At 47.8% G+C, this 26733-nt stretch overlaps 7 protein-coding genes across 7 annotated transcripts; 3 read left to right on the top strand and 4 right to left on the bottom strand.

Annotated features, from left to right (window-relative positions):
- The first annotated feature begins 75 nt into the window (after positions 1–75).
- On the top strand, positions 76–1447 carry BJ212DRAFT_645164 (uncharacterized protein). The gene is made up of 8 exons (XM_041343734.1): positions 76–361; positions 415–510; positions 562–641; positions 707–801; positions 864–987; positions 1039–1181; positions 1242–1275; positions 1329–1447. The coding sequence occupies exons 1-7, from the start codon at positions 244–246 to the stop codon at positions 1249–1251; spliced, it is 666 nt and encodes a 221-aa protein (XP_041188775.1). The 5' UTR covers positions 76–243; the 3' UTR covers positions 1252–1275; positions 1329–1447.
- A 947-nt stretch (positions 1448–2394) lies between these two features.
- On the bottom strand, positions 2395–2689 carry BJ212DRAFT_1280405 (uncharacterized protein; the record flags this gene model as incomplete). Its single annotated transcript, XM_041331553.1, has 2 exons — positions 2395–2554; positions 2619–2689. The coding sequence occupies 2 exons, from the start codon at positions 2687–2689 to the stop codon at positions 2395–2397; spliced, it is 231 nt and encodes a 76-aa protein (XP_041188774.1).
- Positions 2690–4093: 1404 nt separating this feature from the next.
- Positions 4094–6308, top strand: BJ212DRAFT_1382558 (HAD-like domain-containing protein). Its single transcript, XM_041336704.1, has 5 exons — positions 4094–5351; positions 5402–5506; positions 5559–5708; positions 5779–5877; positions 5931–6308. The coding sequence occupies exons 1-5, from the start codon at positions 4575–4577 to the stop codon at positions 6135–6137; spliced, it is 1338 nt and encodes a 445-aa protein (XP_041188773.1). The 5' UTR covers positions 4094–4574; the 3' UTR covers positions 6138–6308.
- BJ212DRAFT_1382549 (uncharacterized protein) lies at positions 6309–8601 on the bottom strand. Its single transcript, XM_041336703.1, has 2 exons — positions 8394–8601; positions 6309–8335 (listed from the first exon to the last, which is right to left on the bottom strand). The coding sequence occupies exon 2, from the start codon at positions 8291–8293 to the stop codon at positions 6488–6490; it is 1806 nt and encodes a 601-aa protein (XP_041188772.1). The 5' UTR covers positions 8294–8335; positions 8394–8601; the 3' UTR covers positions 6309–6487.
- A 3-nt stretch (positions 8602–8604) lies between these two features.
- Positions 8605–10999, bottom strand: BJ212DRAFT_1382548 (uncharacterized protein). The gene is made up of 5 exons (XM_041336702.1): positions 10925–10999; positions 10843–10855; positions 10740–10787; positions 8788–10679; positions 8605–8723 (listed from the first exon to the last, which is right to left on the bottom strand). Exons 3-4 carry the CDS (start codon positions 10768–10770, stop codon positions 8839–8841), a joined length of 1872 nt encoding a protein of 623 aa, XP_041188771.1. The 5' UTR covers positions 10771–10787; positions 10843–10855; positions 10925–10999; the 3' UTR covers positions 8605–8723; positions 8788–8838.
- A 4217-nt stretch (positions 11000–15216) lies between these two features.
- BJ212DRAFT_1382537 (PIF1-like helicase-domain-containing protein) lies at positions 15217–16367 on the bottom strand. Its single transcript, XM_041336701.1, has 3 exons — positions 15648–16367; positions 15498–15593; positions 15217–15446 (listed from the first exon to the last, which is right to left on the bottom strand). The coding sequence occupies exons 1-3, from the start codon at positions 16174–16176 to the stop codon at positions 15277–15279; spliced, it is 795 nt and encodes a 264-aa protein (XP_041188770.1). The 5' UTR covers positions 16177–16367; the 3' UTR covers positions 15217–15276.
- A 583-nt stretch (positions 16368–16950) lies between these two features.
- On the top strand, positions 16951–26629 carry BJ212DRAFT_1484926 (uncharacterized protein; the record flags this gene model as incomplete). Its single annotated transcript, XM_041340894.1, has 10 exons — positions 16951–18282; positions 18335–20733; positions 20783–23758; positions 23816–24191; positions 24241–25359; positions 25413–25630; positions 25685–26012; positions 26059–26249; positions 26314–26561; positions 26610–26629. The coding sequence occupies 10 exons, from the start codon at positions 16951–16953 to the stop codon at positions 26627–26629; spliced, it is 9207 nt and encodes a 3068-aa protein (XP_041188769.1).
- Positions 26630–26733: the final 104 nt, after the last annotated feature.

The raw sequence follows: 26733 nt of genomic DNA, 5'->3' as shown, positions 1-26733 counted from the left end.
ATTTAATAGATTGACACTCGTGATGGTACGTCACGGGCTACGGCTGTACTGACATTCGGAGGCTTTTAATTTTGTAATTCTTTATCCCGACTCGATCAGGCCGTCCTGGCTGTCTGATCTCAACAATAAGTCGTCGCATAACGATCATGAAAGGGCTTTCAGATCGATCGCGTGCGTTTTCTTTGTTTTGCACAGGCTTATAATCTATGCTCGACTGTTATCCTGTAATCTTATTTGTCCAATATGCCCGCAATTCGACGCGGGAGTACATACCTCGACGTCTCCACGACAGCACACACACCTGAGGGGCGCCTCAAACTCGATAAACTTTGCGCTGGTCGCAAACTTGCGCAACAGAATGGTGAGTAGCGTTTTTACTTTGAATCCGACATGGTGTGAACGTCTGCGATAAAGCTGTCTGTACCACTTTGCTATTCATCTGCGATGAAAATCGCAATCTTGGTCCCGCAGATACCTTAAGCGTATCCTTCGAGGAATTCAAGACTACAAGTTCGTTTGTTGATTTCTGATCCTTTTTCGCCCCGTCTCACTGTGATGCAGTGAAAAATTGCGCGAGTGCTGCTGGCTTGAAGTTAGGCCCTTGCCAGCATGCTTACTTGCGGCGGGTGCTCTTATTCTTCGTAAGACATCTCCCGACGGTGTGAGACTTCTATTAGTACTGAAAACGAACCTCCTCCTTTCACAGTGGGAGCATGGGCACATCGACTTGACCTTTGCCCACAATGGCCGTCAGCGGGATGTGGTCCAACAGATCGAAATTCAATCTAGTTTCTACAACATGCAAGTGCTGGCATATAGTTAATCGAATATGTCCCTCATATTATCGTCTTCGGCTGTCACAGTTATCGCGGCTTTCAAGAAGTCCTGGATGGATATGGAACATTATCGGCCCGGGAAAAATACCGTGCGTATATGTCGCTTGCAACCAAATTATTTGGAAAGGATCGAACACCGACTGTGCTCCAGGTAGGTGAACTTGACATCCTGTATGCTTTGTCCTGACGCCTATTACGAGAGGCAGCTAGATGCGCTTTCCAATATTCCAGAAAATATCAGGATTTAGCATCCTCTGTACGTCGAGAAAGAGATGCCGCTAATAGTCAGGCAGACACTGTCGCGGACGACGAGATTAATGAAGGTGATAATTCGATGGACTTAATGTCAGTAAGCATTTTATATATTATTGCGCATCGTATTTATATTATACAGGCCGTCTGAAGAACCCCATAACAATCAACTTGTTCCTTTCACACCGTGAGTGCAATTCATAAAGACACCGCTAGTTCCGTGCTGATATTTGATCGCAGTGCCCGCACGCTGAGCTATAGCCACAGTAAAGGAGACATTGGCCTCCCCACACCCGAGTCACTGCCTCGGCGACAAGTGGTTGTATCACGGTCATCACCTACATCCACAGCATCATCCTCCGAAGTCACGTCTTCTGGTAATGATGCTCATAGCCATTCTGATAGGCAGAACCCTCAAACGCCTGGCTCCCGTTTCGGCCCCCTTTCTCTTGTCACTGGTTATTTTGCAGGGTTCGTTCGGGGTTTTCGATCGTCATCTCACATGTTCCTCCCAGAGGCAGGTGGTTCCGGTTCTCAGTTATGCGGTAAAGTTTAATGAATCGCGCAGATTTCTTCACTACAAACACAGGTCACAGATCTGCAAACATCCCTGACTGCTGCAGAAAATGCACTTCATGCGGCAAATAGGACCACCCAAGTGTCACAAGAGCGATGCTTAGGTATTCTTGAAGATCTCCACAATGCTTGCATCAACATCGCTGATCTCAAAAGTCGCGCTGCAAGGGAGGCAATCGAAAAGGACAGCTTGCTACAGGAAGTTGGTCATCTCAAGGATGAGGTATCACGCTTGCAGAATGGTGTGGAACAAATAACCCAAATTGCACGCGGGGTAGGTTTTTCCATTGCTGTTCATTTGCTTGTACGCTTACCATTCGCGCATTCGTAGTTGATCCCGCTGTAGTAACTTGATTTTTGGTTGCTTGGTCTAGGACACAAGTTTGACTTGACGAGAAATTACATGTAAATTTAACGACCTCATGATGTATACTACTGGCTCCAGGACAATGAAGACTACGTTGATATTCCGGCCAGTTTCAAAATCATATTAGCTTTGCTTTGGCTTCTAGATCGGTCTGTTTCAATGGATACACTGGATTAATGATTATGCATATTGTTAAAAGTAATACAACTAGAGTTCCGGTGGATACTATAACGCTACATGAAATAATGATATAATGTCCCAGATAGAAAAATGAGTGCGTGTGATTCAGAAGTCCGATCCCGCTACTGTCCGTGTGCGCCTGCGCATGGTTGTGACAACACAGATGCCTCCTCTCGGAACTATTCAGGCCAACATCACACTGCGGCGGCGAGAAGTGACAAGGATGAAATCCTTGGGAAGGAAAGAAGCACGTTGGTGTTTGCGAGTAACACCGGTGACGCGCTTCCATGCGCGAACGACCTGGCGTTCAATCAATTTAGTGCACGAGATGCGTGTCTTTCTCCTATAAACCGATCGAGGCAAGAAAAGATCAGTAAAAAATTTGGGACGGCGTAGACCATCCTTACATCGGCTTAGATTCAGTGATCCAGGGCTCGGAAGTGATGAATGCATGGTGGGGAACGGCGCGGCTAGTCATGTTGGGTGTCGCGACGAGTGTGAAATTGTGAATGTCAGGTTCGTCGAGAGGAGGTAATGAGAGAAGGAATGAAAATCGCGAATAGCCGTATCACCAGCTGCCGCAAGGTAGAGTTTTGTTATACTGATTCAGTAATGATAGATAGCGGAGTGAAATGCGAGGTGTCGAAGCATTCATGCATCATGGCCAAGGTAAGGTTTTTATACAATCACCCGCGGAGAAATTTCCACAGTAATCGTGTGCGGTGTTATAGTCTGGAAAGTTACGCGGAAACAAAAGATGTACATTGTCTTGGTATCCATAATTATTGCTGGCACCACGAAAATGTAGTAGGTTCGAACAAAAGCATTGATTCGACAACAACACTTGCCTTATTTGGACGAAGCTCATTGTTTGCTGGCTTTGGCTTGTAACTGTTTGTCTACTACTACCATCACAGCAGGGACCACGCATGTCATTTCCACGCTTAGGCACGCTTAGCCTGCTAGGTTCGTTCATGTTCGTTGCACGATCGATGTCAATCATCCCCTACTCACAAATGAAATGACAATGGCAACCAATGTCCCTTTCACTCTGCGCATTTCAAATTCATGCCGCCGGTCTGGACGGCAGCCCACCGAGGGTGTGTTTTTCTCGTTATGTTATGAACGCGGACGACCGGCTTTAACACCTTCGTTTCAATCTCGAACTGGTGTCGGGGCTGGGCCCTATGTCATCATACACTATCATACTTACGATAGCACCGGCTCCATCTCAATAGCAAGATCACACGTTTTTTCTTGTTATAGTCCAGTTCGATGTGGAGCTGCTTGTGTTTTGAGTTCCAGATTCTCCATCTCTCAATGCACAGAAGATAGTTGTTGGATGTTCGATTGATACCTCCCAAGTGAGTGTGGAAGATCTTCAGTGTCCAACAGCAATAACCCGAATACAGCTTTAGGCTACCCTTGACCAATGTTTTCTATCGCAAAGGACGGCGCACACTTTTCTTATCTACAGCCACCTGCCAGGGCCGATCGTTTTTGATGTGGTGACGCACGGCCATGCCTTGACCGCAACCGCTATAAAGGCCGCCTAGCCCCTAAAGAAGGACGAGTCGGATCACGATCATTTACAGCTAACTTGTTGCTCCAGTTCCTGGAATTAGCTCTATGTGAAATCAGACGTTGTACAGGAGGTTTCTCATTTGCAAAGCAGTCCGGACATTTGATGGTTCACAGTCCTCCTGCTTTGATTGTTTCAAGCTCTATGAGTGCCACAAACATGGTTGCTGGGAGTGTATGTTCGCATTCGACGGCTCGTCGTACCGGTAGACCGTAAATTAGTCACTTTATGTATCAGAATCCCCCTGTCGGTTGATGTAGTGCAATTTGATAATGACAACCCACTGGTTTGTGGTAGAATTGTGCGTGATACTGGATTCAACTACAATGTTATCTCAGTTGCATCTGTCGAGCTAGTGATCTTCGACAGATATGATGGTCACTGATCTCAAGATGCCGTTCCTGGTTCGGATTCACATTACGGCCAATAAGACGCAATATGTAACGTTTTTTGGCGCTGCCTTGTTGTTTCCGCGCGGTCGCAATTAATTGACGCTTAGGTCGACGGCCGTGAGTGCTGTTTAACGGGAGGCAGCGCTGTAGCTAGATTGTGGTTGGACCACGGCCTTTAAGTTGTCTTAGTCCTAGTAGGTCCCTGCACCAGCTCTCCCCCTTTTTATATCGACTGTTCACAATCGCAGTAGTTCAATACCAAAGGATCCTCCCGCAGTGTACTTCAAGCTCACTGTTCGGCACTCGTACTACTAGCTCTGCTTGTCATTCATCGAGGACCCCTCCTTCAAGGACGCTCTCCTGATAAAGATACCGGGACTGTAATTATCATGCCATCAAATACTCAATCTGCAGCTTACAAGAAGGTTGCTGCGTCCGCACCTTCGAACGATTCATTATTGAAGACGCCACATGCTGACCGGCAGGTCCCACCACGCGTTCATCCCTCTATTTCTTCCAAAGATAATGTAGGCAGTGCCAGTCGATCTACTTCTTCATCATCCACTGCATCTCCGGCACTCGACAAGCGTGAAGCATCTGCGGGCACATCCACACTCCTTCCGCCAAATCATTCCAGGCGCAGCAGTCTCCGGTGTCGCTCTCAATCCAAAGATCATACTTGTGTGGGGTCTGTCGTTGAGATCAAACGTGTCAAGGAGAGCTTCTTTGCTAGCTTATTTCGCAAGCTCATCTCCTGCGTTGGCCTCAATTCCCGAGCTCATGACATTGACATCGATGGTGTCGCAAGCATTGGGTCGGGTCCTACTCTGCTGACTCACAAGACCGCGGACAATGATGTGAAGGAATTTTCTGAAAAAGTACCAGGAACAAGCGGCCTTGCACTAGTAGTTCCGGTGGCACCCTTACAGGAGAAAAGCCAACCTGCCGTACCTCCTAAGGACGTGTTACCTATTGCAGAGACTGCGGGCGCCACCAGTGGAGCCGTGCAGCCGCCAGGTTCTTCTGTTCCTGGTCAGGTATTGAAAACCTCTTCGCGTTACCCGTCCGAACATGCTACCGAGTTCGACGACGTTCCGTTTGATGAGTTAAGCGAGGAAGACGAAATGCTAATCAGGAATGGGGGTGCAGGCATTCCCATTGGCCCTGTGAGCGGAACCGTACTTTAATGGATTTATCTCTAACTCAGAGTTTACAGGATGGAAAGCCATGTCCACTTTTGCCACCAATCGCGCCCAAACATGCTGGCAAAAAGTGTTTAGTGCTTGACCTGGACGAGACCCTCGTTCATAGTAACTTCAGGGTATATCTTACACTCTGATTCTAGGCCTGTTTTTGACTTGTCTCGCTGTCAGCCCGTACCAGATCCAGACTTCATCGTTCCTGTCGAAATCGAGCATCGCTGGCACAATATGTACGTACAGAAACGCCCAGGAGTGGACGAGTTTCTTCGGCAGATGGGTGAGGTATACGAAGTAGTAGTGTACACCGCAAGTCTGGGTTCCGTGCGTGTATTGCAGGTGGCTGGGTGTAAAATTCAACTGATCTTTCTCTTCCTTGTTTCGTCGCATTTAGTATGCAGATCCGGTGTTGGACCATCTTGATATCTACAATGCCGTTTCGCATAGGCTCTTCCGGGAAAGTTGTTTCCGGTATAGAGAAAACTATGTGAAGGTTCGTTTGCTCCTTGCAGATAAGATTCCGTATCTGATCATCCTTATCTTCAGGACCTGTCGCAACTTGGACGACCCATGGCAGATACCATCATCATCGACAATTCGCCGGCATCATATATCTTCCACCCCACAAATGCCGTGCCTATATCCTCTTGGTTTAACGATCCTCACGATACCGAACTGATAGACATCTGCCCCCTTCTTGCAGACCTCAGTGACACGAAAGATGTGCGAAGTGCGTTAAACACGATTTTGTGACACTTGGTTCACCTATTGTAGACTTGGGGTGTGCCGGTAGTATTTATGGGGCACTGGTGTTCGAACGTTTATGACTCAATGACATGACATGTATGAATATATGTGGACTTAGATACAGAGTTAAGAATATATTGTCATGCATAGCAATTACGAGAAACAACATCAGTGACACCCCATTGTTATACTGAAAACATTGCGTACCGAGCGTATACAGTACCTACACATGTTTGTCGGTATTCAAAGCGAGCATAATTCGCGTAGGAAATGTCATACTATGGGACAGTTGTGTGAAAGCGAAGAAAAGTATAAATCCTAGCTACTGAACAGCTGAATCGTACAATCTGTTTCACCTACTCCACGTACGTTTCTCCGTAATAGTAGTCTCCATCGCCGTAGAAACCGTAATCGTCGTCATCATCATCTTCGAATGAGTCATAGTCATATTCGAGGTCGTAATCGTCGAGACTTTCGTATTCATCCCAGTGAATGTCGGCTACCACTTCTCGCAACAACCGCACGTCATGGGCACTGATACCCGTACATCCAGTGATCGCAAGGTGGTCTAGTCCCTGACCTTCGTTGACACGATCGACGAGCACGTCAAAGAGGTCAGAAGTCCTGGTAAAGGACGAGAAGGAGGGGTCGAACTCCAGGTGGTCAAGGACGAGATGGGAGAGTGCTGGGGCAAAAATTTGTCCTTTTTGTGAATGCCCGCCCATGAACCGCGCTAAACTGTGCTTCTGTGAGCGCAAGGATATGAGAAGATCTTCAAGAGCCTGAGGCGTTCCTCGCAAGTGAATGTATGTAAGATTGCGAGCAGCACCGCGGCCAAGAAGATCAGTCCAGAAACCATCCCAGCAAGCGAAGAAACCTTCGATGTACAAGGCCTCGAGACTCCTAATAGGGACGAGCCGCCACAAGTCGCTAAGGATCGCTGTAGTTGTTTCAGCGGGAAAGTCGAAGTCAAGAACCACAGGGCGTTCCACCGCCCACTCCGGATCCAGACAAGTATCAGTCATTGACCCTGCCCACGAAGCAGGGTTCCGGACCGTGCTATATTGCACATGAATGCGACCAACGCTAAACAGTCGCAAGGAACGCGGGACTCGGTGAGATTTAGCTGGAGTGGCTTTGAAGCAACTTTCCAAGGCATGAGAGATGATGGGGAGGCTCAAATTCCACTCTTGATTTGGATTCATAGATGAAGATGCTCTGCATCCGAGTTGAACTTCCAACATCGTTGAATCAGGTAACTCGATGCGAGCTAACACGTTGGCTACTTCCAAAACCTTCGCCACCAAACGTAACCGCTTCAAGTGGGGAAGTCGAACGTTCATGGCACGAGGTGCGCGAAGGAGTGGCGCCGTTTGGGGGGGAAGAGTCGGAAGAGCATCTTCTAACTCGAGAGTGTGCAGAGCAGGCATACGACGGAGTGCAGAGATCAACTCGTCTAAAGTCGGAAGGCATTCCGGTGACAACTTTTTGATATCAAGGACAGTGAGTCCTGTGAGAACGGAAGATGCCCATGATAGATCACAGTATTTGATTTTGAGGCTGCGAAGGTTGGGCGCGAGAAAAGAAGTCGGGATCACTATCCGTAGTGTTTGCGCATACTCTTCTTCCAAGGAAAGCGATTGTAGTTTGGGAGCGGAACAAGTTGATAACTTGTTAAGGAAATCCATGATACAGCGGTACATCACACCACCATTCAAGAATGGGAGAGAGACCTCTCGCAAACGGTCCATGTGCATCAACACCTTTTGGACGGATTCCGTATGATATCGCAGACCGCTTCTCAAGTTCAAGGGAGCCATTTTGGATCTCATGAGCATCTCCTCCGTGGCCTGTGAGGAATTTAGAAACGGAGTAGCCCATAACTCCGGTGTTCCGAGAGCAACCTCGCGCCAGTGGCGACAAATATGTCCGATATTAAGCCATGAAAGAACCGCGGGGTTATCAGGAACATGAAGTAACTGCATCTCCTGAGCATGATGGGCGAAAATGGCGCCAAGGATCTCTGGAGGGATGGAGGATACTGGAGAGAGATTGTTTCGGCGCGTCCGAAGAGATCGCATTCTCTCTTTAAGTGCCGCGAGTTCATCATCGATCTCTGTTTGAGCTTTCGAGCTTAGGGCGGGAGTATCTGCGGCTAGCATTAGTTCGCAGGCGAATGAATCTGCAGTAAGTAGACTCCACGACTTGGAGAACAACAAACAACATCAGTTGATACATTTGAAACTTCAAATTGGCACGTACTGCTAGAATAAGGGATCACAACAAGATCACGAGGGGAAGGTAAAGCTTGTTCTTGAAATGTTGATAGCAAGCAATTGGTAGACAAGACTTAACATTATGTTGAGTTTAATTTCCTTTATACAAGTCTACTTTCAAGTTTCTATGTGCGGGCTTACCTCAGGGTCTATCCCTTGCCGTTGCTCGGCATGCTGAGCACTCTTTGCCTTGCAGAGACGATTAGTATCGGAGCTCGCCTCCGGGAAAATCCTTTTGCTGGCTACGCGGCCTGCGCTTCTACGAGACCCATTAGAATAAATATGATACTTAGCGAGAGAAATAAATCGAAAACACGTGAGTCCCAAATCGTTGCTTATCCCAAGGACTACTACTCAGACTGCAGAACTGAATTTTACAGACGTAGCTATCTACGCAATGCACGGCCTTTATTTGAGCCGACAGAATCATATCAGGAGGAATATCCGTGGTCACTGTAGAAACCGTAATCAATGGGATCATCATAATCACTGTCATAGTCATAGTCATAGTCGTGGTCGGAATCTTCGTCGGAACTTTCGTATTCGTCCCAGCTCACATCGGCCACCACCTCTCGCAACAACTTCACGTCGCGGGCGAGTATACCCGCGGTTGAAATAAACTCAAGGCGGTCTAACCCCCGACCTTCGTTGACGCGATCAATGAGCACGTCAAGGAGGTCAGAAGGCCGCAGCCAGTTCAAAATGGAGGAACCGAATTCCAGGTCGTGAAGGACAAGATGGGAGAGTACTGGGGCAAAAATGGGTCCTTGTTGCGAACGCCCGTCTACACGCCGCGATACACTGTGCTTCCGTGAACGCAGGGATTTAAGAAGTTCTTCAAGAGCCTGGCATGGTCCTTGTATGTGCATGTATGCAAGATTACGAGTAGCGTCGCGGCCAAGAAGATCAGTCCAGAAGCCATCCCAACAAGGGAAGAAAAAGTGGAAGTACATGGCCTCAATACTCCCAAGAGGAACAACCTTTTGCAAGTCACTAAGGATTGTCCTCCTCATGTTATCCGGAAAGTCAAATAAGAGAGTGACGGAATTCTCTGCCAACAAATCCGGATCCAGATAAGCCCCAGACTTTGACCCCACCCACGAAGGAGGGTTCCGGACCGCACTAGAGTGCAAACGAATGCAATTACCAGTGCTTGATAGTCGCATGGAACGCGGGACTGGTCGAGACTTATCTGGACTGGCTTTGAAGCAACTTTTCAAGGCGCGAGATATGATGGGAAGGCTCGCATTCCATTGATGGTTCGGATTTCCTGAAAACCCCTCGCAAAAAAGTCGAACTTCCGTTGTAGATTCCTGTAATTCAATGCGAGCTAGCACGTTGGCCACTTCCAACATCTTCGCCGCCAAACATAACTGTTTCAAGTGGGGAAGTCGAACATTCATGGCGCGAGGTGTGCGAGGAAGTGACGTCGTTTGAAGGGGAAGAGTCGGGAGAGCATCTTCTAACTCGAGAGTGTGCAGAGCAGGCATACGACGGAGCGCAGAGATCAACTCTTCTAAAGTCGGAAGACATTCAGGTGATAATTTTTTAATAGTAAGGACTGTGAGTCCTGTGAGGACGGGTGACACCCATGATAGATCACAGTGCTTGATTTGGAGACTGCGAAGGTTGGGTGCGGGGAAAGAAGTCGGAATTGTTATACGTGGTGTTTGTTTGAACTCTACTTCAAAAAAAAGCGATTGTAGTTTGGGAGCAGAACAAGATGATAATTTGTCAAGGAATTCTGCTATGCAGTGGTGCGTCGTGCCACTACCGAAGGCGTGACTGAAAAATGGGAGAGAGACCTCTTGCAGACGCTCTATGTGCGTCAATGTCTTTTGGACGCAGTCAATACGATATCGCCGACCGGTTCTCAATTTCAAGGGAACCATTTTAGACCTCAAGAGCATTTCCTCTGTGGCTTGTAAGGAAACAAGAAACGGAGTAGCCCATAACTCCGGTGTCCCAAGAGTAACTTCGCGCCAGTGGCGACAAACATGTCCGATATTGAGCCACGAAAGAACAGCAGGGGCATCAGGAGCATGAAGCAATTGCGTCCGTTGAACATGATGGTCGAAAATGGCGCCAAGGATCTCTGGAGGGATGGAGGATACGGGAGAGAGACTGTTTCGGCGCGTCCGAAGATATCGCATTCTCTCTTTAAGTGCCGTGAGTTCATCGTCAATTTCTGATTGAGCTTTCGATGTTAGGGCAGGAATGTCTGCGGTTATTTCTGGACCGGAAAGCCGTGTTATATCGCGGGCGAGTGATTCTGAAGTGAACATCAATTTTGAAACATTCGAAGACTCCGAGGCTTTCAACTAGCACGTACTTGACCATTCTTCTAGACAGGAAAAGGTCATATCGCAGGCGATTGATTCTGAAGGGGACATCAGTTTTGAAACGTTTGAGGTCTTCAACCGCCGGGCACGTACTGCTAGAATAAGACTGTGTGTTGAATAACCAGGTGGTTGGTCAGTTATAAGGAACAACTTATTTCAAGAGCCTAATGCTCACTCGAGATGGGTATTGGGTATTAGAAAAAACGACTGTCTATATAAAGGACTGGCTAATGCCCTAGTAGGGGAGTGGGGTAACTCAATTTATATTACATAACATGTCTACAGGTCATTTTTACCCAAACTGGGAACCAATATTTATGGAATCTCATTTTGATGGCCAGTTTACATGCTGACTAAGCTGTAGCGATAGGCCCTTGGTGCATAGCTCCTGTCCTTGAAACCCTTAGTCCATTGTCTCCTGAAGTTGCGAGTGCCTCAGAGCTGATTTGTTCACTGTCTTTCCTTGGTCTCTAAAGTCTGTGATGCCAGCAATGACACTGACATTGATCCATTTTCTTCAAACAATTCAGCTAATTTGGTATATACAGTGGCTCAAAAAACTGTCCACATGTTTTTGCATTTTTTACTATTTACAATATTGTGTGAGAATACATAAAGACCTCAGTGACATGCTGATACCATATTGTAGTGCTGCTTCAGGGCTTTGGATTGAGCACCACATTGTGAGAATCAGAGGAGATATGGTGGAGATACAAGGCTTACAATATCATGACTCATGTGGACAGTTTTTTGAGCACATATTAAAACTATATAAATCATCATTTATGACACCATAACAATCATGCCACCATTAAATAAATTATAAAGTGGTGTCATTATGTCATTTTAAAACCATATCTAACTATACAAACCAAAAATTTCCATATGTCATGGTTATATTCACCATGAAAGCCACCCCCCCGCTCAAAGGGATAATATCCTCTCTCTTTCCTATTCTGGCCTCTCTGCTTGTCAAATTTCCTCTAGAACTGGAGTATCCAAGTCCACTGTGGCCAAGTTCATCAAAGAAAGTCACACAGACAAGGAAAACTTCTGTGAAGGGCGTCCATCCAAGCTCACCTCTACTGATAGGAGGGCTATTATTCAACATATCACTACAGGTAAAGGCTGATAATGCTGTCCAGGTCACCTATTACATCAATTCCACCATCACATTCCCTGTCTCTTCACACACTGTGAGAAACATTCTCAAGACAGCTCATCTCAGGTCAGTAACAAGGAAGAAAAGGCTCTCCTCTCTATCACACATATGCAGAGAGGACTAGCATCCTTCTTGTTTCACATATATACCTTGCCATCTGACCCAATCCTATTTATTGTGGTCTTATATGATCATATAACATGCTTCCAGTCCATGTAATCCAATTCTGATGGGCTAAGGCAAAGGTTAGTCCTCTCTGCATATGTGTGATAGAGAGGAGAGCCTTTTCTTCCTTGTTACTGACCTGAGATGAGCTGTCTTGAGAATGTTTCTCACAGTGTGTGAAGAGACAGGGAATGTGATGGTGGAATTGATGTAATAGGTGACCTGGACAGCATTATCAGCCTTTCCTGTAGTGATATGTTGAATAATAGCCCTCCTATCAGTAGAGGTGAGCTTGGATGGACACCCTTCACAGAAGTTTTCCTTGTCTGTGTGACTTTCTTTGATGAACTTGGCCACAGTGGACTTGGATACTCCAGTTCTAGAGGAAATTTGACAAGCAGAGAGGCCAGAATAGGAAAGAGAGAGGATATTATCCCTTTGAGCGGGGGGGTGGCTTTCATGGTGAATATAACCATGACATATGGAAATTTTTGGTTTGTATAGTTAGATATGGTTTTAAAATGACATAATGACACCACTTTATAATTTATTTAATGGTGGCATGATTGTTATGGTGTCATAAATGATGATTTATATAGTTTTAATATGTGCTCAAAAAACTGTCCACATGAGTCATGATATTGTAAGCCTTGTATCTCCACCATATCTCCTCTGATTCTCACAATGTGGTGCTCAATCCAAAGCCCTGAAGCAGCACTACAATATGGTATCAGCATGTCACTGAGGTCTTTATGTATTCTCACACAATATTGTAAATAGTAAAAAATGCAAAAACATGTGGACAGTTTTTTGAGCCACTGTATTTAGACCAGCAGATATTTGAGAAAGTTGCTTGAGGCGTGCTGAACGCCTTACAGTGGGTGAACATATTGGGGGCATCATGTGCATGTAGCATAAAGTTTTGATTTCAGACTCCAATACCTGCTGCTGGGGTTCCAAAAAGTTTGCATGTTTGTTGATGTTTCAGGGAAGTTCCAAGCAAGTTTCAAGGCCAGCTTTGAATCCCACTACTATATTATCTTTCTCTCCCAAAATTAATAAGCAGAGTGTATCTCAATGGCTTTTGTCATGGAACAACATGATGCAGTCATGTATAGTTGACCATGAGCACAGTTCTGAGATCCAGAACTGTGCGAGAGAGTGTGAAACCTTGGCAGTCATTGAAAGTAGTCACATAGGCTAGTCTCAAAGGGAACTGTCTGTGAGTGATGTGTGGAATATGCAGGATTGCCAAGATTGTTGAGCAGTTGGACTTTGATGAATCAATGATGTAGAGCTGTTATCTGTATGGAGAGTGATGTAGCTGTCATATTTCCAGTAGTTTTTATGGTCATATTGATACTTGGGATTTATTTTGAATACCAACCAATCCAAGAAAAGTAGAGGTAGTTGCCATATAGTGCTGCAAGGAAAGGATGAAAAGCAAAAATAAGAAGGTGGTAGGAGGATCAGAGCGCTGTACAGCATGACGGAGTTGACCCAATTGACGCCGAGTCCTTATATGTTAATTAGAAATTACATAAATAGATGCAAACACGCCCGAATCGTCGAGTCTGTTGCTCAAATTCCCAAGGATAGACAGCAGGCTGCAAAATCGAGCGTTCTGAACGATTACAAGGTGTGTCTAGGCGATAACTCAGCAATACTATCGAGCACACCTCCAGTACACTCATGAACATAACTACATATACGACCATAAGGTAGGCTTCTAGTGGTCCATTTCCATGTGCGTGGTAATGAAATAAAGGCATCAATAATGTTACAAGAGAAAAAATGCCAATGGTTCATTCCGTAGAAATGATCTCGAGCGTTTTACTCCACTCAACGACCTTGGGATGTGCTTGTACCTAAAGGGGGTGAGCACTGTCGTACAGGGAGAGAATAAGTTCCTCTCGCCTTCTTTGGATCGAAATTCAGAACTTGCAAACCCTCCAATGATGTTGCTCGAGATAGCGCGACATATGCTTGTCCTGAACGGGAAAGATTATTTCAAGTGTGAGAACATGAATTGGCTGCCAGAACGAACCCTTTTCGAACACTCTGCCAAGGTCTACCTTGACTCTCTCGAGTGTTTGTCCTTGCGATTTGTGGATGGACATGGCCCAAGATAATATCAAGGGTAGCTACCACCAAGGGTTAGATTCGCGGGCACAACCAGATAATCAAACGCCACACCTGTGCCCTCGACACTTGTACCTCTCCGCTAGGCAACTCGACTTTCCAGATTTCAGTCTCAATTAGAACTTCCCTGCGCCCTCTGTTCGGTACCGAAAATTCCACGACTGGCATGAACATGTCTTTCGTCGTCGCGGTTTTCTTCCTTTCTGACTTCGGCTTTCCTGCATTCCCGCTACCATCAACATCATCATAGTCGGTCCCGTACAACGCTGGGTCGACAAAACGTAAAATTTTGCCCATGCTGCCATTCACGAGCGTGTCATCCATGTTTTTGATCAACATGACCTGGGCACCAACACGAAGGACAAGTTTCTTCGGTGCCATGAAGTTCGCAAGCATTTTGTCACGCTGGTTTGGATCAGTGATCGTCCCGCCGTCCGAAGCAATGTAATCTTTTTGCTCGGTTTGAAGATGAGACATGCGGCCATTATTGGATCTTTCCACGTCCTCTCGACGAGGGAAGCTGCATTGAATCAATTAATGCGGTCGTCAAAATGAACGGAGGACTGACAGCTCAGTTGCTCCCAGGCCGTCGTCGTCGTTAATGGGTCGTGACAAAGACTTGAACCGGGCGATAGATTCTTGTGAAAGCCGTCCGAAACGCATTTCGTTGAGCATGTCAACAAATTCTGAAGAACGCTCAGCATATAAGCAGTTTTACTGATCTCCTCTTACTTACGCCGATCTTTTTGCCTGAAGACTTTATTCAGATTGAATGTACGCTTGATAGTCTGGCTCCAGAGCTGAGCTTCAAAAGCAAATTTGACCAGACTGGCACCCTTCCCGACGGGGGGTAGTTGGAAGAAATCGCCAGTGACCACAACCTAACAATCGATTTTAGTGGCGTTGAATGAAATGGACTGCGAAGCGAACCTGAATTCCTCCAAAGGGTTCTGGGGACTTCCGTATCAGACTACCAATTCGTGCAAGTTTGTCGAAGAGATCTCCGTCCAACATAGAAACTAATGATATGATATATGTAATGTGAAAGTCTGCACTTGCTAAACCACCCTACCTTCATCGATAATGAGGACTTTTGTCCGTAACCACCTCGAAGCAGCTTTCTTGTTTTTACGGACTCTGTTGATGAGTTCTTCTGCTGAGCCTTCTCCGATGCCAATGCCTGCAAATGAATGAATCGTGACGCCACCGATGTTACACGCCGCAATTCCTAGTCATATGATATCAGAGGACATCAAATAGTGAGTATATGCGTCCCCACCCGTTGATGCAGTAATGGCAATAGCATCGGAAGATTTGACGTGTTTCTTTTGCAATGTGCGAATGATTTCTCGGAGTAAGACCGATTTTCCAGTACCTTATCGGTACACGTTCGGGTAAAATCATAAAGAAGAATGTATTTACTACGTACCAGCACTACCAGTGTAAAACACGCTATTTCCGCTTTCCACAAGACGAAGAATCTGTGTCTGTTCCTGACTAAGGAACACTCCAGCAAGCTTGGAGCTAGGCTTTGATGACGAGGTAGCGACCGTCAACGACATGGACTTTACTGATGGCAAAGAAAATTTGCTCGAAGTTTTGAAGTTGGATGAGGATGATAACGCGTCCTCATTCCAGCTGGGCGGAAGCTGTCGTTTTTTTGCTGGCGGCGAATTTGGAGCAGGTGGGAGAGGTCGTTTGGTCCCGTTTGCTATCTGTTTCGTGCTAATTTCTAGCCGTTCTCCAGGCGGTTGCTTCCCTGTGAGCGCATCAAGCGCAAGTTGGATATCTTTCATACGTTGTGATCGAATTTCAGCCTTAGGTGCTTTTGAAGACTGAGATTGAGTGGGCTGGGTGGCCGGCCATGAAATACGGTCGTCAGATTGAGAACTGCTTTGCGACCAGTCGCGTCTAATTGTGCGCAATCCAGAAAGTGCTGATTGGCCTCCATTGAACATGTTGGCCGTTGAACGCGTGCAGTGCGGAGAACTCGGAACAATGACAAAGGCTAGAGATTGGTAGGAGTGTGGTCAGATTTTTCTAAACAAAATTAAGATGCTAAACACAAGCCGTGCGCAAAGTTAAGTGGTTGTCCAAGAAAGTTAGGAAGCGCGTTAAACGAACGACGCGTCTGGTCCTCAGCAAAACGCGAATCAAGTATCATCCACGTGATTAGTGCACAATCACGAGGAACGCACTGATTACGTAAACTTATGTTCAGGTTTTGCGCCGTTGGAGTCGCTGCCAGACTGGACGATGCATGTACTGGCGAGCGATAGAGGTCATTTGGTACTCGAAACTGAATGATTATCAGAAATAATATATTTGACTGATGGACCTGGTCAATCTGTTACATCCACGAGTATGGTAAACTAGCAGCGAAAGAGTCTTCGAAGAAGTATGTAAGGCAGAGTATAACCATGTCAGACTTCCTGAAGAATGGAACCTGCAATTCTCAACTGCCTATCTCGACGTTGATTAGACATAGAGACGACCATTTGTCTGGGCCCTTCACCAGAACCGGTACAGGGTGGAAGCATAGCTAAGCACTGTCCGGGCAGAAAGAGGCCATAATGATATGTATAAAGAGAAGAAGAAAAAACAGAAGGCTTTTTTATAGTAATCAACATTTCTACCAAACATAGCCAAACATTTAGACTGTATCAGTATTAAGTACATGATTACGCCACGAAACCAATGATCGGAATCGCTTTCACCAGCTCAGAGCTATAATGACCAAGTTGAAGGCGGTCATCGAGCTTCTGAAAAGCTCCAAAGTAAAGGAACGACAAGAAGGAATTATTTCTCTCAAAGAAGCTTTTTCACGCGATGATGCTGTCCTCAATCTCGAGGAGGGACGTGCTTGGCTTGTCGTGTATCAGGCCCTCTTCACAGCAGTTACTAGCGAAAGGGCAGAATGCGACAAGAAAGCCACGTCAAGCAAGAATGCATCCACAGGTGCTGCTGCCTTGCGCAGACTTGGAGATGCCACCACCACCGTTCGTTGGCTAGTAGAGAGAAGCAACTGCAGGCTTACTGCCAAAGTCCTGAGATCCCTCCTGGCTCATCTCTTACAGATGATGGTTCACCATGGACAGCTGTATGCTCCGCTCGCTCTTGACTACCTTAAGACCATCAAGCTACTTCTCAGCTGGATGCCACACATGGACCACATCGACGCAGCCACATGGATCAGCATAGCTGAATTGGCTTTTAACATCATTTTAGACGATCCAATAAAGAGAAAGTTCGACGATGTTACTGGAGAGAGTAATGATGAGAGCATGCAGGCCGACCTTTCCTCCATGTACCAAGATGACTCTGACGAGGGCGATGATCACGAGCCCTCTACATCAACACAAAAGCGCAAGCGCAAGGCAAGGGAACACAGTTCCACGCCTGCCCCCGGTACCATACATCCTACGAGGTTGCTTAAGGCCTCTGCACACCATTCGGTTTCCTTGGAGCAAGTCGAATGTGCTTCCCTACTTGCCCTTCTGTTCCGCTCTCCTACAGCTCCCTTTCTCTCGGAGGATGTGCCAAACCTATCGTCTGCTATCCTGGCCCGCATGACACGATTCTTAGAATGCTACCCCGGTGACGCATCCCTTCACCACGACTACCTTCTTGCCCTGCAGCCAGTATTGTCTCATCTTTGCCTGAATCGGACAAAGGACGTTCAAAACTTCGCTCATTCAACATGGAATCAACTGGTAGGACTGTGGGGTACCAAGAACAAACGCATGAAGGAAGGTCTGGTTGGCATTTTGAGAACGTTATTTCCGTTCTTAACAGCTGCACATGGCGACCTTCCTAAGTACGCTTGGGCTGATGGAGTGTACAAACTTTGGACCCTCCTGAGCGGTGAGGCTGAGAGTCGATGGGGTCTTGATAGTCTCTCTCTCGACTCGTTGAGGCTCGAGGTGCTGGTGCTCCCCTCCAACACCGAGAACTACGGACGTGGGGCGTTTGTTGCCCACACATTCAGGACCGGATGGCATTTTGATTCTTCTCAAGCCCTCGCGTGGGCTTTAATGGAACTACAAGCTGATTGTGCGGAGAAGGTGAGTCCTCATCCATTAATTGACTTTATGCAAACTGACCGCTATAATACAGCTCTTCGATCACTCCGAGTGGAAGCATGCTGATACTTCGGACGGTGAAGGAAAGCCAGGAAAGCGTGCCAAGCGTGAAAACCCTATAGTATCTCTTCTTCATTCCATACAGTCGACAACCACTTCCGGCGTTCGGACGTATCATCTCCAAGTTCTCCTATTTTTCATTGATCGGCACTGGTCATGCCTGCACAAGCATAATAAACTCCAAGAGAATGTAATGAACACCCTGCTGCGATTTGTCTCCGTCGATGATCCCATCATCCAATCCTGGACTTTCCTATGCTTCGCCGCAATTGCACATTCAGATGGCCTTCTCAGTTCACGTGTAACCCAGTCACCATCAGTTGCCACACGGACCGCAGTTGTCGTCCGTGACTCCGCTGTTTGGGATCCTGTGTGGACTCATGCCATGCGCAGAGCCAACGTACCTGTAGTTTGCAGGGCGGCATGTCATACCGCATACACACTTATCCTCCACTCCAAGCCCCTATTAACATCTCAGCGAGTTCTGATCGAAATCGAGACCTTAGCGAAGGATCTGGATCTGCAGGGCCCTGCATTTCCATATGATTCTGTGTGTATGTTCCTGGCGCAATGTTTGCATGTCGCAAGCCAAGATGTGAGGCTGTACAGGATGCAGTTGGAGGAGAAGGTCCTTAGTTGGCTTCTTGATAGTTGGAGAATTGGTGCTGGACAAGCGGTGAAGGATATCAGTGGAAAATCCCAGATGCCACTTCATACCATTGGTGACATTCTTGGATTGCTAGAGAGCATATGTGGAACGTCGAAGCGAAGCGATCTTCTTTGCCGCGTGTTACTTCCCGATTGTGCGATCGTAGAGCTCATGGAGGAAGAGCGGAAGACCAAGGTTATCCGCGATTTCCTGCTTGATGCTCAACTTCCCTCCTTCCGCAAGGACGCTGTATCTGCAGGCTCAGGCTGCGACGAACTTACACACAGCTCTGTTAATGGCGAGTTGACTGTTGACTCTGAGCTCGTTCAGCCTCGAGGGCGCGAACGTCGAGTGACATCGTCTCTGCTCAAAGCGATGGAATCTCTCACTGTCGAGTGGGACATGTTCAAGGAAACCAACGCCCACCCCACTGCCGAAAAGCTCCGTCAATCACTCGATGCTGTTGTGACCGCCTTTGCGTTTGAGACCCTACTTGTATGGAACGGAATGCAGTGTAATCGACGTGTTCTGCAATCCGCTGGTCGAGTAATATCACTTCTTGCACCATTCCTAACAGATGCACGCTGGACAATAGATGAACGCGTGCTAATATTCCATGGCCTGGAGCCTCTGGTGATGAATGGAGAGGAGCGTAGTACGAACGAGGAGTGGGAAGCTATGCTTGGCCCGGATCTTGGCTCTGGCATTAGATCGCATACGCTCAAGGGCCTGAAACGGAATCTCTCTGAGAGGACGTCACTCTCACACAGTTCGACGACTATTTCAGCGTGTCTTTTGGGCAAATGCAGACGTGGGTTCTCGTTGCGCCACAGACCAGTGTTCAACGTATTGACAAATCTTCAGATTCAAGATGCATTCTCCGCGGTTTCTGAAGCCCTTCGGGAATCTCTTCGCACCATGACAGGCCAACTTCGCCAAGGAGCACAAGATGTCCATTCTCTAGATGCGGACGGATTTGGCGATATCATGACAACTCACACAGGACCACCAACACAAGAGGATGCTTCTCATGATGGCATCACCGCCGCGAACCAGTACCTTGCTGACCTGTGTATCACATTCCTCGCGACGACTCCTGTCCTTCGATCTTCGTCTGCGGAAGTTTTGCGCGACAGAGAGCTGACAAAGCTGATACTCCATTGTCCCGCAGAAAGGCTGCTTTTGATAGGCAATGCAGTCCTAGGATCAGTCCGACGGCGGATTTGGAGTCTTGATATCGATGTCCTCAACGCGCTCCTTGACAAACTCGAAGACCTCCTTCGATTGCACACTCATGGTCGCAACGTTGATCTGCAGCTTATGGTTGTTGATTTACTGGACTCCACTTCGCATTTCTGGCTCCAGAAGTCAAATGTGGACAGTGATGTCGCAGATCATATCCGCGAGTTATGCGGTTGGCTCAGTCATAACATGATACAGAAGAAATTCGTTTCGTGGAAAATGCGCGATTTCGTTTCCCAATTTTTCGCTAGGTACATTGCCCAAGATCCTTCCGAGTCCTTTTGGCCAACAGTATGCCAAAAGAAACCCGTAGAGCGACCCTCTACCATTATCCCAATGCTGAACATGGATCAGGATATCCGCGTACGCTTCCGGGCTGCAGTCGTCAATGCTCGTCTCTTCACCCTGGCTCGCTTTGCCGGTCAGGACTCCCTTGATATATACAATATCGTTAAAGAGGGGTTGACAAAGGATCTCTCCAAGTGAGTCTTAATTCATTTCCTTGTCTAACCACTGACAATCAGGACACAGTTACGAGAAAATGCTCACTCGTACTTTGTGCCTTGGCAATATCATGGTCGTGAGTTCCGCTGTGAGGCGGGGACCCTACTGGCACTTGATCGAAGCGGCCTTTCATAGCTCACATTACGCAAAGCACATCCAAGCGACTCTGACTGGCGTTTCTGAGAGACTTGGACTCCCTAAATTGTCAGACCTCTTCGAAGCATACGCTTCACAGATTGCGTACTCCATTCGACAGGCTTTTCAGGATGTGTGTGGTCTTCCTCCTGAACTCCTTGGCTACCGGGATCGAAAGGAATGTGCAGAAGCAACCTTTCGTCTTTTCACGCCGACCAATGTCATGGCAGGCGGAAATTCAGAAGCGGTGGAACACGGCCGCCGACTATTCCTGGCTCACTGCGCCGCAGTTCAAAAGACCGCTGCTGATGGCTTGCAGGAATGCTTGGGTGATCTCATCGGATTCCAACTTGTGTTTTGGCTGGATGATGGGCGAGTTGATTATAACACACCACCGGAGAAGTTGAAAAAGATGTTGAAAGACAAGGGCGTCGACCTTAGCCAAGAGCAGAGTTTCAACGAGAGTGTAGAGCAAAATGCAGCGAGCATTGCAGCGGCAGTGGTTCGGTCCCTAGGTGACCAGGACTTCTCCGCTGATGGCCCGATCATGCAAGCAATCAAGACGCATGATTCGAGTCACTCTGCTCAGGTTTTCAAGGCTCTGTCCAAGTACCGAACCTTGGATGACTTCAACCTCCACAGCCCAAATCTTCCTGCGTTTGGCTCATCCACTGTCCTACGAGCTCTCAATTGGTGTATTTCTCTCGCGGTCCGCAATCACGTCAAAGCCATATCCTATCATGTCCTCCATCAGCTTTTCTCCGAAGTCCAGAGATCACCACTAGTCAATGAGCAGATCCGCTTGCTGAACGGCATTTCTCTTCTAGTAGCGGTCCGTCATGAGGACTTCCAAGAACCTACATTACTCCATACTTTGATTCATGAAGCAACTTCTCTTCTCGCTCAGGTGGACCTCGTACAGGCGGCTCGCTCTTTCCTCGAATGGGGCTTTACCATGTATCTTTTGACGTCTCAGGTGGATCCAAGGTTTCCTGATGTGCTCATTCGAGTGTGCGCTCAGGCTCATGATTATTCACTGGTCACCGATGACGTTCAAATTGCGAACATAGGCAAGGGCCTGTTACATTGGATCGACAGGCAAGCTCTCGAACTTTGCCGAAGTTCCAAAATCAGGTCGCAGGTCATGAACGCCCTGTCAGCTTGGCCACATCAGCCCTCATCTGAACTGTTGTCAGTTTATGAGGATATCACTGCAGATGGTCTTTCGATGATTTTGAGTGACTTTCGCATTGCGTCCAACAAGTTTCGCCTTGTCAGGCGGCTCAGAGACCTCGCAGAGCAGCACGTCTATGATCGAGCGCAGTTCGCCAAGACAGATTTCTGGCGTCTTAAAGATTTCATTCCTACCAGGGACCAGCTCCAAACTGACGACGTGGATGCATTCGCTTCTTTATTGATCGCGAATAATGGGAACATCTACAGCTTCGGGAGTGAACAGCCCTTTCTGCAGACGTTGCGGGGGCGACATCGGCGCAGTGCAAAAAAGTTACAGATGGAATCTTCACCTCAGCGGGTGATCATTCAAACGCTGCTCGCTATGGTGGATGGAAACTCACCACAAGAAGTCAGTCTCGCTTACTCCACTCTTCGATCCGTTGTGTCAGCTTCTTCATCGGATATGCTCCTCCTCCAATCTTGGCCTGTCGAGTCGAGAGCTGCTTTGGAATATCTCCAACAATATCCTATCAAAGCGAGGTCACGGCATGTCCGCGGCATTGACGAGCTGGAGGCGACGGTCAAGTGTCATCTGGAGTCTGAATTCCAAAAATGGATCAGCGAGCTGGCCATCTTGCTGAGCGACGTGCTTAGCGCTGTGGACCCATTTTACGCACAATTCTCAACGTTTTTGGGGCGCGATGTTTCTTTTGCCGATGAAATGCTTCCCGTATTGGTACACACTTTGCTGCAGGACGAACTTGATCAGCCAAAATCAGCGGACGCGCCCTCGAAATCTCGTCTATCAGAATATTTCAGCTCCATACTTGTGTTGGAGAACGTCCATTTGTCCTGCTTAAGGTCTATTGTCGGCGTCGTGCTTCACCTTCGCAACTTTTGCCCGAAAGGCTCCACTGATTCTCTGGCTCACGACAAATGGCTTGACATCGATTACATGCTCCTTGCAAGAAGTGCAGTGACATGTGGCGCGTATACGACTGCTCTTCTATTCCTCGAACTCGCGGCGGAGTACCAGTCCTTGGACATGGATAATACAGCAGGCACAGAACATCTCCTTTTCGAAATTTACAGCCACATCGACGAACCCGATGGATTTTATGGGATCAAGACCGCTGATCTACGGCATTTCCTCATCAAACGGTTTCATCATGAGAAGCAATGGGAGAAAGCATTTCGTTTCCACGGTGCTGCACTTGAGGCTGGAAGCCCTGAGGCAGTCGACACAGATGGTCTGCTCAGTTCTTTCCATGCCTTCGGCTTCGACCGTCTTGCTATTGGCACTCTTCAGACGTCCCAGATTGGCCTTGATACGAGGAATTCCTCATCCGCCATGTGCTTTCAGCTGGGTTGGCGTACTGAAACCTGGGACTTGCCTGACAATACAGGAGACAGTTCCGGGGCCACGATTTATCAGGCGCTGCGAGCAGTGTATAGGGAACGGGACCCGCGGGCAGTCGACGCCATTGTTCGCAGCTCGCTTGACGATGAAATGACCCGCCTGCGGCAGCTCGGCACTGAGAACATCTCAGGCATCCGCGAGGTTGCTCGTAACATAATGTGTCTCGGTCAGATTACTCAGTGGAGGAGTCATTCTATGCAGCAACAGCTTTCAAGCAAGTCAGAGGGTACTCACAATCTGCTCAAGCTCGATGAAATTAATCCCGACTTCGAGTGAGTGTTGACAATGATTGTGATTTAGTTTGTGTTGATCTTTCCCATGTGCGACAGATTTACAGATTTGGAACAGATCCTTGCAACGAGGATCTCATTGGTACGGTCGGTCAGGCAGAAAGAAGAACGAAAGCAAATTGGCAGTCTCACTACACCGTTCGTTCGTGGGATTCTAGACATCGAAAAGCGATGCCTCGTTCGCCTATCCATTGCTGCTAGGAAATCCAATCAATTGCAAGTGGCATTGAACTCTATCGTGAAAGCACAGCGGCTCGAGAGAAATGCCAGCTTCGAAGTTGCTCGTGAATTCGCCAACGTTCTGTGGCTCCAGAAGGAGCAAAAGTTGGCAGTGCAGTACCTCAAGGACTTGGTAGATGGTCAGAACCTGGGTGCTGATGGTGCAGTAGAAAAGGCGTTGTCGTTTGCTCGACTTGTGCGCTTCTTTCTTCTGTAATAATGCACGTTATTCATGTCTTTGACAGGGAGACTGGATCGCCGAGGCATGTCTAGAAAAACCAACCGACATCAAGCGCAAATTCTTTGATCCTGCCGTCGAGCTTGCCATCGCAGCCGAGAAGCGGATGGACGTTCGCGACCACGCATGTGCCACTGTTTTCCGCAAGTGTGCACTTTTTGCAGACCAACAGTATCATTCGATTTTGAAGTCGTCAGATGCCATGCGCTGGCACATCTATACAGAGCGCAAGAAACAGGAGGTCAGACAGAGAGAGAGCCAGCTGCAGAAAACTCCACAAGGAACAAATGAGTACCTGGTATTAGTTGAAGAACAGAAGAAGGCGAGAACTGTCCTAGCTGAAGATTTGAAAGCCTATGCGTCCCATATGGGGGCGCGAGACGCATTCCTTGAGCTAGCTATTGACATGTACTCTCGCTGTCTGGCTTCCTCCGATCGCTTTGATGACGATGGTCCCATCCGCTTCTCGTCCCTTTGGTTTGCGAATTTCGATGACCTTGGCATCCAGGGCAAGCTCAAAACCGCTCTCGATCGCGTGCCCTCCCGCAAGTTTGTCTTCCTCTCTCATCAACTATCTGCTCGCATGTCAAAATCCTCGGCAGAGATCCTGAAGAACCAGCAAAATCTTCAAGGACTCGTCTTGCGCATGTGTCAAGAGCATCCTTTCCACAGCCTATACCAGGTATTCTGCTTACGTCCAGAGCAACCCCATGGTGTGCGAAGGACTTCCTCACGATTTGAGCTCCCATCATCGCAGTCGGATCGCGGTGGAGCTGCGAGCGCCATCTTCGATAGGCTGCTCAGCGATCCCACACAAACAGCGAGGATCCGATCGATCGAGCAGGTCTGTAACGCTTCTCTGGAATGGGCCAAATATCCCGCCAAGCATCCTACGATAAAGAAAACCAATAACGGGCTACTCATTCCCGATGCCTTGCCCATTCGGAAGCTGCGCGATGTCCAGGTTCCTGTCATCACCTGCCGTACACCCATCGATCCAACCCTCAAGTACAACGATTGTATCTGGATCAGTCGCTACCACCCAGAATTCACTACAGCCGGGGGAGTCAACCTCCCAAAAATCAGCATCTGCTATGGGAGCAATGGGGAGCAGTTCAAGCAGCTCGTACGTCATCTTCATAAAATTCACTCGTGTTCTAACATTAGAGATCTCTGCAGTTTAAAGGCGAGGGCAACGACGATATGCGGCAGGATGCTGTCATGGAGCAAGTTTTCCACCTGTGCAACATGGTGCTGCGCTACGATAAAGAGACTCGAAGACGGAATCTTAATGTCCGCGATTACAAAGTTCTACCTCTCGCCACCCAAGCCGGAGTCATCGAATTCGTAGGCAACACCATCCCCCTCCAAAAATGGCTCCAGGAAGCGCACAACAGGTAATTTGCTCCCAATTCCCGTCTATGAAGAATTTAAAAATCACGTACTCGTAGGTACCGTCCTGGCGACATGAAACATGTACAGATCCTAACGATGTTAAAACAAACGCGCGAGAAAAATGGCGGAAAGACCGAAGCTATGGTCAAAGCCTTTCAACTAATATGCCAACGAACCCAACCGGTGATGAGGCACTACTTTACCGAAAAGCATAAAACCCCCATCACCTGGTTCGCTATGCGTCTCAACTACACTCGCAGCGTCGCTACCACTTCCATCGTGGGGCATATTCTAGGTCTCGGGGATCGCCATGTGCAGAATATATTGATTGATAATGGGTCGGGAGAGGTGGTGCATATCGATTTAGGGATCGCTTTTGATCAGGTGCGTTTGTTTTTTGTCTGACCAAGCGTCTGCTCACTCCGCACAGGGAAAACTGTTGCGTATCCCAGAAAGAGTACCATTCCGAATGACGCGGGATATGGTCGATGGGATGGGGAAGTGCGGGACGCAAGGCGTGTTCCAGCGCTGCGCAGAAGAAACCCTGCGTGTGTTGCGTGACAGGTCAGACGTCATACTTACAGTTCTTGAGGTGTTCAAACACGACCCGCTGCATTCTTGGTACGTCTACTTCTCCCCTCCCCCCTACACACTCACACTCAACGTTGACTGACCTCCACAACAGGACAGCGAGCGAGCTTAAGATTAAAAAGGTGCAAGACAACACAGCGGAGCCTACCCGAGTTGCCCGGGATGTGTCCCGCTTCGGTGCCATCGCCATAGACCTACAGAGCGGGTCAGCAGACGAAGCTGCTGATCGTGCGCTTGCAGGCGTCGCGCGCAAGCTGGACAAGGCTTTGAGCGTAGAGTATACGGTCAACGAACTCATAGCGGAAGCCACAGACATAGTGAACTTGGCGACTATTTACCAAGGTGAGTTTTGGTCGTGTTGTGATTTCTGGTCGCTAACTGGCTTGGTAGGATGGAGTCCCGACTACTGAACTTTGCTGGCGTTTTAAAATAGAATGGTTTTTCGGTTACTTATGCTCATATCGCTTTCTCAGATTACACAAGTTTCGAGTATCCCGTTCATCAGTCATCCTGC

The sequence above is a fragment of the Suillus subaureus genome (genome assembly GCF_016647635.1).
Source record: "Suillus subaureus strain MN1 chromosome Unknown BJ212scaffold_37, whole genome shotgun sequence".
Classification (NCBI taxonomy): Eukaryota; Fungi; Basidiomycota; class Agaricomycetes; order Boletales; family Suillaceae; genus Suillus; species Suillus subaureus.
The sequence above is the reverse complement of the archived record's forward strand: the minus strand, read 5'-3'. Positions and strand labels throughout refer to the sequence as shown.

Coding starts and splice junctions, on each gene's coding strand:
- BJ212DRAFT_1382548 (XM_041336702.1), bottom strand. CDS start 10,770: ATGACCTTTTCCTGTCTAGAAGAATGGTCAA. Junction 10,680..10,739: donor CTGTCTAGAAGAATGGTCAA/GTACGTGCTAGT, acceptor TGTTCACTTCAG/AATCACTCGCCCGCGATATA.
- BJ212DRAFT_645164 (XM_041343734.1), top strand. CDS start 244: ATGCCCGCAATTCGACGCGGGAGTACATACCTCGACGTCTCCACGACA. Junction 511..561: donor CGAGGAATTCAAGACTACAA/GTTCGTTTGTTG, acceptor ACTGTGATGCAG/TGAAAAATTGCGCGAGTGCT. Junction 802..863: donor CAATCTAGTTTCTACAACAT/GCAAGTGCTGGC, acceptor CGGCTGTCACAG/TTATCGCGGCTTTCAAGAAG.
- BJ212DRAFT_1382537 (XM_041336701.1), bottom strand. CDS start 16,176: ATGTTCAATGGAGGCCAATCAGCACTTTCTGGATTGCGCACAATTAGA. Junction 15,594..15,647: donor GTTTTACACTGGTAGTGCTG/GTACGTAGTAAA, acceptor TGTACCGATAAG/GTACTGGAAAATCGGTCTTA. Junction 15,447..15,497: donor TGCCATTACTGCATCAACGG/GTGGGGACGCAT, acceptor TCATATGACTAG/GAATTGCGGCGTGTAACATC.
- BJ212DRAFT_1382549 (XM_041336703.1), bottom strand. CDS start 8,293: ATGCTAGCCGCAGATACTCCCGCCCTAAGCTCGAAAGCTCAAACAGAG.
- BJ212DRAFT_1382558 (XM_041336704.1), top strand. CDS start 4,575: ATGCCATCAAATACTCAATCTGCAGCTTACAAGAAGGTTGCTGCGTCC. Junction 5,709..5,778: donor ACACCGCAAGTCTGGGTTCC/GTGCGTGTATTG, acceptor CGTCGCATTTAG/TATGCAGATCCGGTGTTGGA. Junction 5,878..5,930: donor ATAGAGAAAACTATGTGAAG/GTTCGTTTGCTC, acceptor CCTTATCTTCAG/GACCTGTCGCAACTTGGACG.